The 14,709-nt window shown below is 39.1% G+C and overlaps 1 protein-coding gene and 1 long non-coding RNA gene across 6 annotated transcripts in view; one reads left to right on the top strand and one right to left on the bottom strand.

Annotated features, from left to right (window-relative positions):
* The window catches only part of LOC139787651 (uncharacterized), a 376,416-nt gene that overhangs the window by 52,453 nt on the left and 309,254 nt on the right, over positions 1–14,709 (top strand). The gene's annotated exons all lie outside the window — the stretch shown is intronic.
* Positions 1–14,709, bottom strand: part of FGD4 (FYVE, RhoGEF and PH domain containing 4) — a 103,729-nt gene that overhangs the window by 29,504 nt on the left and 59,516 nt on the right. For all 5 annotated transcript variants that reach the window (XM_071769165.1, XM_071769178.1, XM_071769186.1 and 2 more), the window contains exons 2-4: positions 11,857–12,021; positions 4,654–4,834; positions 1,217–1,694 (exon numbers count right to left, since the gene is read on the bottom strand). In XM_071769165.1, the coding sequence (XP_071625266.1) occupies positions 1,217–1,694; positions 4,654–4,834; positions 11,857–12,021 (824 nt within the window). The remainder of the gene's footprint in view (positions 1–1,216; positions 1,695–4,653; positions 4,835–11,856; positions 12,022–14,709) is intronic.

The following is a 14,709-nucleotide window of genomic DNA, read 5'->3' as shown; positions in this document are numbered from 1 at the left end:
TGGCTTTTACCACATGACTGCCTCTCATTTCTGCTTTTTCCTGAAAATGCTGCCAGCCTCTTACTGTGTAACTTGGATTCAAGCTTAACATTGTTGCCCCTGGAGCTTTCAGCACTTTATTGGCACAGAGAGGGGAAACAGGCATTACCAAACAGGAGACAGAAACATAATGAGAGGTGTGGCAGGTTAAAGGTGCCTTGGACCATCACCAGGCTTGTTTAGATGGGAATCATAATATTCATTACTGGCAAAAACAAATGCCCTGTGGTGGTTTTGGATAGGAGGGAGCAGCTAATATGGGGCTATGTTTTGGATTTGTGCTGAAAACAGGGTTGACAATGCAGAGATGTTTTAGTTGTTACTGAGCAAGACTCATGCAGTCAAGAACTTTTCTGCTCCTCACACCACCCCATCAGCAGAGGCTGGAGGTGCACAAGAAGTTGTGAGGTGACAGAGCTGGGACTGACAACCCCAACTGGCCAAAGGGATGTTTCACACCATATGACATCAGGCTCAACACAAAAATCTGAGAAAAGAAGAAGGAAGGGGGAAATGTTCACAGTGATGGTGTTTTGTCTTCCCAAATAGCTGGTACATTTGATGGAGCTCTGCTTCCTTGGGGGTGGCTGAACACCTGCCTGCTGGTGGGAAGTGGTGAATGAATTCCTTGTGTTGCTTGGTTTGCATTTATGTTTTTTGTTTTTCTTATTAAACTGTTTTTATCTCAGCCCATGAGTTTTCTTCCACCCTTCTGATTTTTTCCCCCATCCCATCAGCAGTGACTGAGTGAGTGGCTGCATGGGGCTTAGTAGAGAGCTGTGGTTGAATCACAATGCTCCCAAAACAAACAAGAAAACCCACACAGTCCAGTGTCTTCTGGTCATTACTTAGAATATTTTATCCTCTAACACATGAGAATTTGAGACCCACCTTTCCTACACACAGAACTTATGCTCAGGTGTTTACATGAAGGATCTCCAGCTAACCAAAATCAAGGGCTTGGAGAGGTCTCTTGAGGGAGAGAGAGAGGAAGAGAGGGAGAAAGGAAGGGAAGGAGTGAGAAAGAGAGTGAGGAAAAGAGAGAGAGGGAGAAAGAAGGGTGAAAAGGAAGAAGAGAGGGATGGAAAGGAAGGAGGGAGGGATGAAAAGGAAGGTGAGAAAAAGCTTATTATTTTTATTTTTTTAAAATAAAAACCTAGAGAAAATTTGCTTTTACCTTTGCTTCTACAGGTTGATCTTGCTTACTGACTTCCTCGGTTGGTTCTTCCTTAACATCAGTATTATTTTCTAGAGTTTCATTTTCAGATTGGTGCAGTGTATCACTGCTCGGAGTCCTGTAGCAGCTGTTAAGCATCTGTTCTTCACAGGCAGTCATAGTTTGCAATGACTCTCTGGAAGTACTTTCTCTTTCACCATTTATCAAGCTGCTGTCAATGACATTATCCGGTACTGGGGTGGAGTCACAACCAAGTAATCTCCTGTCCTCATCTTCTGTTTGATCTTGTGCTACGACTCCGTTGGCTGTGTGGAGCTGTGGAACCTGAGTGTTGTCGGTATTACTGTTTCCCTGTTTTTGTAGTGGGTGCTGGGAGGGGAGTTTTGGCTGAGGTGATGGTCCTGACCCATATCTTCCTTGAGATTTCGAAATGTGGAGAACAGAGGAATCTTTCTTCAAATCACTAGGATTTAGCGGGCTAAAAATATCAAAGAAACAAAGCATAGATGAAAGAAAAAGTTATAGTTACAAGAAATCCTCTGCATGGGGAGAGGTAGAGTTGCATCATATAACCAGTTCCTCCCAATCCATTTTTTCCTGTGTTAATATTAGGAAGTTCAGGCCAACAAGACTTGAACTGCATTATTCCATTGAAATACACAGAAACATGAATCTTTTATTGGAAAAGCAGAGCACCACTCATACTGATTCATTACATTCTCATCTCTGTTCAATCTCTCATTTGTAAAATGGAAGGAAGGATGATCAGCTACAGTAACAAATAAGGGAACTGAGGCACTGAGACATGAAGCAACTCAGTGCCTTAGAAGTTTATTGGCGGAAATGGAGAAAGACTCAGGGTACCCCAAGTCCCAGTCCAGTGCTTAACTAGCAAGCAGCTTGTTCCCTAATTGCCCTTTAATTATACAAAATGCATGAAAAACATCCAAGAACATTTGTCATCCCTTCCTTAGATCAGCATGTTGTCAGTAGAGCTTTAAATTCTTAGCCCGTGTCTTCCCCCAGTTTTTGTACTTAGCACTGCCCTTAGCAGTGCTGCATCTTTCCTGAAGGTTTTTTCTTTTTTCCCCCTCCATATTTTATTTGTGCTTTAAACATAAGTTATCCCTTGTTCATAACTTCCACTGTCTTTTTCTGTTTTATTTTTGAGATTTTGAATTTTAGGTTACTGTAAACAGTAGCCTACTGTGTAAAAGTGCTTGGCTTCATTATAGTTTTAAAAAAAATAAATAATCGGAGTCAAAATAAAACCTGTACATTTCTGCCTGCAGAACATTTAACAAGCTATATTTAACTTGCAAAACAATAACATGTCCTCTAACATGTTGTTCCTAGTATGGGCCATCAATCTTCTGGAAAGAGGAAGACTGCTTTTAAACTCTATGTTTGTTCCTTATTTATAGGACAGTTTTCACAAATATTGCAAACATATTATGCATTTTTGTACTCAGAGCTCAAAAATATCTTATACTGTCTTCGTTCTCTTCCAATTATAGAACAAAAAAATTTGTATCAATTTTACTTCAGTTATGCAAAGATTGTTGTTGGGTTTTTTTATTTATTAAAAAAAAAAAAAAAAAAAAAAAAGGCTTAACTCCAAGATTGAATTAATTTACATTTTTCAACTTCATGCACATGGCTAAGAGGTTTAATTAACTTTTTGCCATGACTACGTGTTTGTGGGCTGTTGAGACTAATGAAAATGTTATTATAATTGACAGTCTCAGTTTGAAATTCATGAAAGTGCTATGTAGCCACTTGAATACTAATAATTGTAAGTGAAGTTCACCTTCATGGAAGACAACTTTTGAGAGCTGATCTCTTTCAAAAAAAAAAAAAAAAAAACAAAACAGGATTGGCTTCCACAGCCACAGCAGGGTATCCCAAAACTTAGCATACTAATGATGAAAGCTTCTCATAAGCAGAGATCATGGAGTTAAGGAGAATTTAATCACTGGACAGAGAGTATTAGGTGTACTTAATGAATGATGTTGCCTAGTCCCTGAAATAAAACATCCAGATTTTTAGAGGTCTACAAATAAGAAAGATTTCATTGCTTTCTTTATAGCTTCTTTTAATTGCATACTATTGAAAGAGTTTCTGTACAAACCAGCAGGCATGTCTAGGAGGAAGAATGTGCAGCTCATTGGCATAGGGCACAGTGACCCAGAGGAGTTTCCTTTCAGAAATTACGAAAATATTTTTCTAAGACTAGAGACTTGGATAACGCTTTGGAGGAAGAGACCATGAAATAAAGTGATAAGAGGGCTGGAGATACAAGTTAGAAGACTTCCAGTGCTGCAGTGATTTCTTTTCCCTATCTTTTGGCAGCTGTCATTGCAGCAATGCAATTAAGTCTCTGCTGAATGATGGAAGCTTCTTGCAGATGAAGCTCTGAAATTATTTCTGTTCCACTGGACAAATGTATTTTTTGCAATGCTCAGCTGCTTCTGTACAAAGGATTACATTCCCCCCACGTTGAGGGGGAAATGTTTCCATGAAAGTCTTAATACTCTGGCCCCTCAGAAGGGCATGCTCTGCTGTACATCATGCATTCATTTTGTCCCCACAGGGGCTGTCCTTTCAGAACATCATTATCCTGAGGAAACACAAGAAAGCACATCCAAAGCCTGCATAGACCCAACTCTCCCTGTCACTGGGCTGATTCTTTAACTGCCTCTCTGTCACGGGCTTTCTGGAAGGTTGCTCTCCTTACAGAAAGAAAATACATTCTTCTGTTTTAGAGATTATAATGCTTGTCAGGTACAGCTAATTAAAGATGCACAAGTAACACTGTTTTGTGAAAGCAGAGTTCACTGTGGTTCATGTTTCTCAATGCTCCAAATGTTTCCTATAGTATCAAAACTGAGGAACACTGAGATACTCTACCAAAATCACCAAGTACTGCAAAGCAAACAGTTTAGTGAATGTATGCCGTCTCCATACAAATAACTCATACACTTCACCTTCTTTGTGTAAAAATTCTGAAGAGGCTAAGTCATCTTAAAAAGAAAAAAAATCAAGACTTTAGGGTTTTCTACTTGCTCAGAAAATTAAATATATTTTCTGCAAGAGCGGAAAATTAAAGGTTAGCATCACTGTTTCATTCCAATATCAGCACTTATTTCAAACAGACGACATTTTTCAGGATGCTTTAAAAATGTTACAAGTTTGTGGTTGTTTGGCTGTGTTTTTCATTAAGAAAAATTATGATTTAGCACTTCATAAAAAACTACACATTGTAGAGCTTGAGTTGGTGTGCATCATCTCAAAATGCATGAAATTTTGCCATGAGCTTCTCTGACAGGGGACACTTAGAGCATTACCATGGTACCAACATTTTTCCTCACAAGCTCAAGTTCCAACAATGCACACACACACCAGGGTGACAAACCACATCAAATCCCATTACGTACCTGCCTCCCTCAAAGCGATTGATGAGATCTGACACTTTACTTGACTTCTCCTTTGTGACACCAGAAGCAGGGGTGGGTGTCTCTTCCTCCATTCTTGGTTTCTGATTTGATAAAGCTTTGTGTGTAGGGGTTTGGTATGGAACAGGTGACACCTTCTGCAGATGAATTGGCTTTGGAGGCACTGTAAACAACAACAACCATCGATTGCTCACAATCTGTTTCTTTGAAGCATCAGAACATATGAGATTTGTGCATGAAAACTTACTACAATAATGAAGAAAAGATGCTCTTGGCTTTAAGATAAAGTTGCTTTATTAATTCAGGGACTTCAGATAGCTTTTATGTACTGTCTGGTACCATGTATCTTCTTATATTTCTTGTATAAAAGCCAAACCACATGCTACTGTAACAAGCTAGAAAATTAGTTTGGTTGTTCTTTATTGTAGTATACACATATGTAGCCTCAATAAAAGCAGGGTTTATTGTAAAAAAAGAACTACATAATTAAAGAATCTAGCTGTGCTATGGAGCTCAGGAGAGAGATATAAATTTTTACACCAAAACTCTGATGCTCTCATTTTTCGCTTTCTCCCTCATGACCTCAATACTAACAGCCAGTGGAAAAAGTATTTGTCTACATCTTTGAGCTTCCTGTACTCACTGAACCTTTCTCTATCTATACTGCTGAAAACCTGGGGCCCTGAAAACATTTTTTATTCTCCTTGCTTTTTCCCCATTCCTACCATAAGTCCTTCTAACTACATTTAATACAGCAGTGACAAGAACACAAAAAGCAAGGTGACACATAAAGTAACTCACAAGTGCTGGGGATCTTTAGGTTAACCTTCATCCCTTTACACAGCTAAGCAGCATCTGTGGCTGTCAAAGGACTTTGCAGAGAGGGCCCAGAGGTATTCCACTGTCAGAATAATGCACCTCCCGCTCCATCAAAGAAAAAAACTTAATGGAAAGATTCTTAGCTCCCAAGAAGACAGCTCTGTTCATTTCTACACACGCTCACAAAACATATTGTGGGGAAAAGTGAAAGTGTTTATTGTGAAAGTAAGAAATAAAGACTGTATCTGTCTTTTAATAAAAGGTAGGCAAAAACTGGCAGGATTAGGCAATACCCTGCTAGTAGAATGGGTGGCCCCAGGGGCTTGGCCACCACTCCCCATGCACCACAGGCAGTGGCCCTCTGGTAACTACCCAGACCTGCCAGGGAGCAAACATGAAGGAAAGGAGAACAGAAATTGGAACTAGGAATCATGTGCAGCTCTCATGGCAGAAAAATTAAGCACTACAACAGGATACACAACAGAGAGATGTGAAAAAGCCATGATCCTTGCATTGCTGACTCTAGAATAGCTTGCTGACTTACCCTGGCAAACCTGTGCACCACGGGAATTAGCTTAAATCCCATCATCTCACATTTGAAAGTATTGCTGAAAAAAATCTTGCAAATATGCTATCACAGACTATGACAAATTTGATAAACACTTGGTTAAGGGAGACTTTCTATCTTTACCTCAGATTAAATATAGTGATATTTATCTATGCTTCCAAAAACCTTATCACACGTTAGTGGGATTGTAGTGATCACTGCAGTTTCAAAAGTAAAATGAGGGACTCTGAAGAAACAAATGTACCACAAAAAGCTTTAAATTTTATGTCAACTACAAATGCTTTCAAATTCATTAGAGGGAGAAGGAAGAGAATTCCTGTAAATTAGATTCTTTTTGTATATATGCCTGTGTCTTTGGTCTTTTCAAGCTTTATTCTGTATTTATTAATACAAGCAAAAAAGCAAATTTGGAGAAGGACGCAACGCAGAAAGGACAACTTAAAATGCTGCAACTTTCAAACAGTGACAATGCAATCCTGAAACAAGCAGAACATTAAACTGTGTAACTGCTTGAGTATGTGTGGTAACTGAAGCCCCTCCTGAGAAGCCACCGAGCTCTGCTGAGCCACAGCTGCAGTACAGTGGAGCAGCATTCCCTCCATTCCCTCTTTCTGGCAGAATTAGGCCAACGAGCATCAGATAATTGTCCAAGCACTGAATAGCTTTGCTGCACTGACAAAGGCAATGGGACAGCTGAGAGAGGCCTGACAAGTGGGCTGGGAGAAAAGCAGGGCACATAATTGAAGCTTGGGCACTGCCATCCCCTTGGGGAGGAGATGGAAGGGAAGGGGGACACGGGGTGGATTTACCAACCAGCAAGCACCACGCTCGTTTGTAGAAACCCCTCTTGCTCTTGCAATGAGTTTTGTATAACCTGCAGTCCTGTACATCTCCTCCAGTTCTTTTGTACACCTCATAAAATGTTAATATCCTCACAAGGATATATTAAAACTACTAAACTTGAGGGAATTAACTTCTACTGATAAAGCAGAAGGAATTAGTTGGAAGCTATTTTTATACTGGATCCACTGGGACAAAAAATTCTAGGACATTCTGTAGAGGTGCCACACACTTTTGCAGCTACTACTATTAAGAAAAAGAATGAAAAAAAAAACCCCAAACCCAACACTGTAGCAGCATTTCATTAAGGCAAGCACAAGCAACCTTTAATCTAACTGGAGGATCCAAATATATTGAAAATCTTTGTAAAGTCTTCAGGAAAGCCACAAATCAAACAGCAGCACCAGTTCGCTACAATATATTTCTTCTTTACTTCCTGTTACCCCCTCACAGACAGCATTTCCCCTATTCAGCTGCTGCTGTAGCTACTATAAGCTTTAGAAATAGAGCAATGGGAAAAGGATTGTCACAAGATCAATGGAAAAGAAAAAGAACCAGTAGTGTAAGAAAAAAAAAAAAATCCCACTAACCTTCCTGTAAGGTCAACTTTGTTAACAGGGATTATGGAAAACAAATTCCATTAATTCTCCCCTCAGTGTACTCCTGAAGTGTTTTGTTCTAATCAGATTATTTTTCAATGTGCACAAAGCAAGGATCTCAAAGGAAAAAAAAAAAAAAGAAAAAAAAAAGAGAGAGAGAAAAGACTGGCCCATTGTAATACCCTGCATAATACAGAGCTCTGTTCAACTCTATAAATACTCTTGTCTCCATATTGTAGAGTTTTGAGCTTATTAGGAGGTATGACCTGCACATTCTGCCCAAAGAAAACATGGCAGTCTACTCAGGCAGCTGCTACTATGGATCACTGGACAAAATACCCAATCAATACCCTGGCTGTAATGCCTAGTCCTGTATTCACTTTTGTAAATAAATGTAAAGAAAGGGAAGGTAAAGCTACAAACAGCTGCAGTGGTGCAACCACCTTTTCGTATTAGCAAAGGTCATTCATCTCTTCTCTTCCCTTATGCATTTAATTCGTGCTGGTTTAAATGTTACATTTTTATTCAGTGAAAATACACTGAAATGCTCCTGTAGTAAGCAACTACAGCTCTCCTGGCTGAGTCATCCTTCATAACCTCCTTGCATGCTCCATCACGTTCATCAAGATCAAATGAGCACAGCAGGACAGACACCAAAGATTTATACTCTCAAGAACAGTACAAAATAACCAGTTACCAAGACTCAGCAGGAGCGGAAAAATTCATCTCCTCCTTAGGATCTCCACATTTTTATATCACATCAGACAAAGTATCTTCCAATATTATATTAAGAAAGAAGACAGATAACAATCAGGTATGCTTTGCTCTCTCATTTGTCATCTTCTTGGAGATAATGTTTGGGACTAAGAGGTTTTGTTGATAAAAGAGGCATTGCTACAGGTTTCTTAAGGCATCACTGAGACTAGAGAGGTCTGGCTAGACAAGCTCCCAGTTTTAGTTGAATTTGCCTTTAACTGCAGAAGCTGCATTTGCCACAGAAGTACAATGTACAGACCAGACCTTTAGAGCTCTTTATGCTTTTCTAGGCCCAAGCCAATGAATACCTTCAAAACCACAGACTACATTATAATTAACTGAGAAAAGGGCACAGGATTGATGCTACACAGTAGGTAGTCAGATAAAATGGACAGAAGTCTATGTGTCCAAACCATTTCACAGTAGCACAAACCAGACCATCTTCTGGAGTGGAAAATCAGCTCTAACCCAAATAAAAATGCCTCTTCAGCTTCAGCAGGATATTCACAAGTAATCCTAAGCACTCATTAGAAAAATTTAAATGAGCAACTGATGCACAGTCTTGAACTCACAAGATACTTCACTGCTTTGAAGAAGTGTTGATGTTTCAACATATTTTCCATCCTACAATAATACTGCCTGGTACAGACAACAGTTTTTCAGTGCCCAGTATTTAGTAATTGGACTTCACAGGAAACTCATGCAAGAGTTTCAAAGAGCAATTGAAGAAACTAGAATAATCTGGTCAATTTTTACATGTCACTGTGCTTGCATTCTTCTGTTGTTAAGTTCTGGATTACACAACTTGATCAGCAAACAGGGCTATAAAGATGATCAGGGGACTAGAACATCTTTATTATGAGAAAAGGCTGTGGAACTTGTGTCGTCTTAGCCTGGAGAAGACAGAGGGGGCATTTGATCAACCTTTATAAATAATTTAGAGGCAGGTATCAGAAGGATGGAGCCAGTCTTTCTTCTGTGGTGCTCAGTGACAAGACAAGACACAAGCTTGAACACAGGAAGTTCCATCTAAACATGAGGAAAAACTTTATTTTGAGAGTGGCAGAGCACTGGAACAGCCTGCCCAGGGAGGCGGTGGCATCTCCATCTCTGGAGAGAGTAAAATCCACCTGGACATCATCCTGCACAACCTGTTCTAGGTGAACCTACTCTGGCAGGGGTTGGACTAGATGATCTCCTGATATCCCTTCCAATCCCTAACATTCTGTGATTCTGTGAATGCACAGCACTGATGCAAAGGCAGATCACATTTCAGAGGTGGTAGAGACTGTGATTGCTTTTCTCTGCAGTCCTGATTTCCTTGCTCAACTCCCTCATTGGCCCTTCAGTCAGTTTCAGGCTTTGCTCCAAATTTGCAGAGACTTTCATGGCTCAAACTGTACTCAGCAGAGAAATCTGGCATATGAATTACCAAATTGTTGATGGAAAGAATTATTTGGGAACAAAAATTGCCCTTGTACTGTCAGTGTATCAGACAACTAGTTTGTTTTCTCCTTGAAATACCAGGGAGGGGAAATGAAAACAGAAATAAAGAATTATATAGTGGATTCTGTGCAGAAATCTATTTACTTGATCCAGATATCCTGAGTGATATATTCACAGATATCTAAATTACTTCTCACAGACCAAGTACAGACAAAGTAAGTTCATAGTCCAGGGTCTGAAACTGGCATCACAATTCAGTTTTCACCTCTTGTTTTGTTTCACTACAAGAGCACACTTTGTATTTGCATGACTAAAACAGCAAAAACATTTCCTACTCTTGTAAACCAAAACCATTTCTGTATCTGTTTATATAAAGTTGTTAAAAAAATAAACAAATTAGTAACTAGATTTTAAACCAACAAACTAGAGCAGCTTATTTTGCTTGAACCATTTGGATCCCTGAATACTTATTAATTTACTTTGCTTCAATTAAAGGCCCAAAGGATAATACTATATAACATTTATATGAATGATGCAGGGACAAAACACTGTTTACAACAGTATTATTGAATATAATATACACAGCTGCATTTCTTTGACTACAATATTCCTGGCTATGCCACATTTTTGAAAAAAAAATTTTTACAAGCACAGAAGTCATGGCTAGGAAAGAGCAACAACAGCTGCGTAGCTACTTGAATGAATGGGCTCTAGTAATAGCCAACAGCTAATTTATCTAACAGCTAAAATTTATAATAAGTGGGCTGGTATTATTTTTGAAAAGCTGAAATTGCCTATTTCTTTTTATCCATTAGCAGACTTCCAAAATATTTTTCTTAGGAAGAACACATGCTCTCTTGTTAACTTAGGTTCAGAGAAGGCATTTCAGAGACCTAGGAACTGGTGCAGAAAGACTTCTCAGATAAGCAATGTTTGCATATGACTGATAAAAACATCTGAGTTAGCAAACAATACTGGCAAGAGATCTGTAAAAACAAACAATACAAAAATATAGCTCTATTTTCCTCTTATTCTCCTAAGTAAACAAAGATTTCTTGACACCTCAAGAAATTCTTTCCCTCTTCAACTCTAAGACAAACTCAGGACTGATGCAAAATTCTTCAAGATCTATTTTCTCACTAATTGGTACACAGAGTGTTAAATCCACTAGATGGTGACCTTATGTTGTTCTGGTTTTAATAGGTGACTTTGACGTGATCTAGCTTTCTATAAGTAATTCTTGTTTCTGTCATATCAGCACTGTGTCTGAGAATCCAATTCCCTGAAACAATTTTTTTGTTTAACTCTTAAGGTGCAAGAAGTTCTTACTATATACCACTCCTAAACAACATCAGTTCAGCTTCACTCTGAATACAAGATTTTCAAAACACATTGACTTTTTGTTGTGATCAACCTCAGCAGAATCACCAGTATCACTAATCAGTCTACATAAAAAAGATGCTTTGACATTTAGATATACATAGTTAACATGTAGGCTAGAAACCTGTTAATTTCTAAAAGTAAAGATACAATTTCTGTACAGGAGGAAGAGAAACCTACTACTCTGAAGCTTGGTCAGCTCTTACTGCACAAGGTTCTTATGTCCTTCCACATACTCCTGCAGGAGGGCTCCTCTCAAGCTCAGCTAGAAAGGACCTGAATATTTTCCCCAGCACTCCCACCTTGAAGCCAGCCTGCCAAACTGTCCTAGTTAAAAAACTTCTACAACCTTCCAGCTCAAATACAGTAATCACTTTGAAAAATAGGCCCTGGTAATAGTTAAATACAAACAAGGGGCTTATATGTTTTGTCCCACCTCTACGTACCAGCTGCTTGGGCAAAGAATGAATTTAACAGTTGCTGCCTGGCAGTAAGCACACAGCAGATCACTGGACACTTGAGATACATGCATGTAGGTGTACCTGTACTTTTTAACATGTTAGTAAGTCCAAACTTCTTCCTGAGAACCTTTTTCAGCAAAATATTATCAGAAACTACAGATTCATACAGCATTTGCAGAACACTTGTATTTCAGTAACAAGCTTCCACCCCACTATTTTCTTTCTGTGGTAACACAGTTCCTTTAACATGCTCTAATTCTCTTAAAGTCTGAGATGGTAAAAAACTTCTATAATCAAAATATTTGAGACTACTTACCTTGTGGCTTTGGATTTGAAGCTGAACGTGGGGACTGTTTGACTGGCACACTTCCATTTATTCCCTGAGCTGCTTCATTGCGTACATTCTGCTCAACTAGCCTGGTTGTGGCACTCGCTGGACAAGTTCTAGACAATGTTATGGACTTTGGACAGATGCTGCTACCTGAAAAAGAAATGGGTACAAAAAACCAAGAGTTAGAAACAGGATGAAATAAATAAGGCAGAATGATCATAAACACATTCATTAACACTTCTTTATAGAGAAAAATAGAATAGTTGTCTTCCCTCTAAAGACAGTCTCATCCTAAAAACAAGCTTTACATTTTATTGAAATAGATTACATTGTTTAAACCTTGAAGATGTAACCTTTCACTCTTCCATTGCATTCCATTAGCAAGAGGTGCCCTCAGAACATAAAGGTGGCTGATCCCAGAATGATGAGGGTAACAGAATGAGGCGCACAGGGTACGGAAGATTCTCACACATTTGTGATGCAAGTCAGAAATTCCTCAGCTCTGTTTCCTTGGGTATCACTCCATACACCAAAAGTTGTAGTGCACCAGCTCTGTGCCATATCCTAAAGAAGGTACTTTAAGTTACATTTCTGGCTTTTCTATGGGAGACGGGAGTACTGAAAGCTCCTATACAAAGGGGACAGTAACAGCAAAGATCTAACAGCCTGAATTTCCCTCTCCTATGGAATCCCATACCATGCGATAGCAGTTTACACTCCAACTGGGGAACCCCAAATTCAGAAATATATTTAAGAGAGAGTAACTCCTGCAGGACCAGTAGGATGCACAAGTCAGGTTGGCAACTGCACATAATGTATACATCAACATTCAAATCACTCATAACTTTGGAATGAGAGTAAAAGCGTGAAGCCTTAGAGCTTTCTGAAAACTATTTTGACTGCAAATAGGACATTTAATATGCATCAAAATTTCCAAGTCCCCATCTGCAGCTCTGTAAGGGGCATTGCTGCTGTCAACTGTTTAGGTCAAGGCTGGAAATCCCCATTGCAGTAGTACCTTATTTATTAAAGAATTCATTTCCGTCAGAAAGCAAGAATAGGAACTACTTATACACACAAACAGCTACCCCTGTTTAAGGTTATCACTCACAATCACTTTAAGATGAAGCAGATGCAGGGCTGCTGCTGAGAACAGGGCATCTCTGTGGTCTGCCACCCCTCCTCACCATTCACACCTTGCCCAATGCCAGCACGAGGGCTTGTTCAGCCACACAGTGAGATGAGCAGCAGAAGCAATACAAGTGAAAGCTGGAGTAAATTTTACACATGCAATTTTTAGCAAATTGCAAAAACACCAAGTACTTGCTCCCAAATTAGCAGCATGCATTTTGGCAGGGCTGCTCAGTTCTGTCCATTTAAGTAACCAGCAACAGAATCTAACTTCTAGAAATACAGTTGTTGCCCTGTAAACAAAACTTAAAATCCCATTATACTTACAAAAAGTCCTACATTCTCTGTATGCAGCTTTCTCTGGGCTAAGTATATTCCTATTATTATTATTTCTGACTTGATTAAATAAATACTTGCATACCACTGATATTCTCCCACCTTATAATAGAGAAATTTTACTTGAAGTCAGAAACGCAACATGCAACAAAATACTACCAGCCAGCTGCTCTGTTCACTAGTGCAGTATTAATACCACCTCTTATAATGGGGATGCCTAAATACACTGAGGACAAGAGAAAGGTGGGGAATAATTTTTAAAAAAATTAAAATGGGGGCAGACAAGAACGTAAGTGAGAAAGAGGAGGTAATTAATTTGATAAGCACTTAATTATTTTGCTTATCACCTGGAAGGAAATGAGAAGCTAGAATGCTTGCATCTGCAAGAATGTTTGAAGCTGGGTGATGCATTATCTATTTTTTCAGAGCATTCTAATTAGAAGTAACTTGGAGCCATCCACACTTAAGTAGAAATAATCAGACAGCTTGAAATACCAGTAACATGGAAAAAATGGTTTATTTATATTCAATGAAGGTTAAACAAATGTTTCACTATTGGTTAGGTCCCCCATCAGCAGTTCCATAAGCTTCAGGAAGACAATCTCAACACCATTCAGTCTTCTGACAGATTGATTTTCAGTCCCACTTATAGCACAAAGAGCATCTACACTGTTCCAGCACTCATTTTTACTACCACTTTCAATCATACATTCTGAATGAGAGAAATGCAGCATTTTTTGATTTAACCAAAGTCTATGGGAAAAGGGCTGTTGTCTTGTGACTGCCAGGAAGCAAAAATTAACTCTCAGAATTGCTTGCTTTAAAACTATATAGCTATGCATATCCTAATGTGTTAAAGTCACAAGAACACTTGCCATAGTGGTTGCAGCCTTAATATTCTACTGCTAGATCTTTCCATGGAAGATCAACACAAAGCTTCACCCTTCCTATTCATCCCTGGACACACGTGGTGGTTCAGCTAAGAGTCTATAAACTAAAACATTGGTTTAGCCACAGTAACACAGCCATACAACCTCCTGATGAGTTCAGAAGAGCAATAAGTATCACTGACACTACAAGAGACTGATTCAACTCATCCACTTACTCATCAAACACAATGGGAGCTGTAGCAAGGCCAGGGCAAGTGTGAGCAGCTTCCTGAGAAGGCAGAAAGTGGCTTCTAGCCCAGGTAGTCAGAACAACAGATTTGTTGAGGCCTAAGCAGGTAATCTAGTAAATTAGGTGATGGATTTTGCCCACAGTTGTGTCCAAACCTGCCCTAAAACCAAAGTTTCTAGTAACTTGGTGCCTACCCTTCACTGACTTGCCTTGTTTGTGAGAGGAACCAACACAGTATTAAAAAGTTTATAC

This window comes from Heliangelus exortis, chromosome 1 (assembly GCF_036169615.1).
Source record: "Heliangelus exortis chromosome 1, bHelExo1.hap1, whole genome shotgun sequence".
Lineage (NCBI taxonomy): Eukaryota > Metazoa > Chordata > Aves > Apodiformes > Trochilidae > Heliangelus > Heliangelus exortis.
Note: the sequence above shows the minus strand (reverse complement) of the source record. Positions and strands in the feature narration are given on the sequence as shown.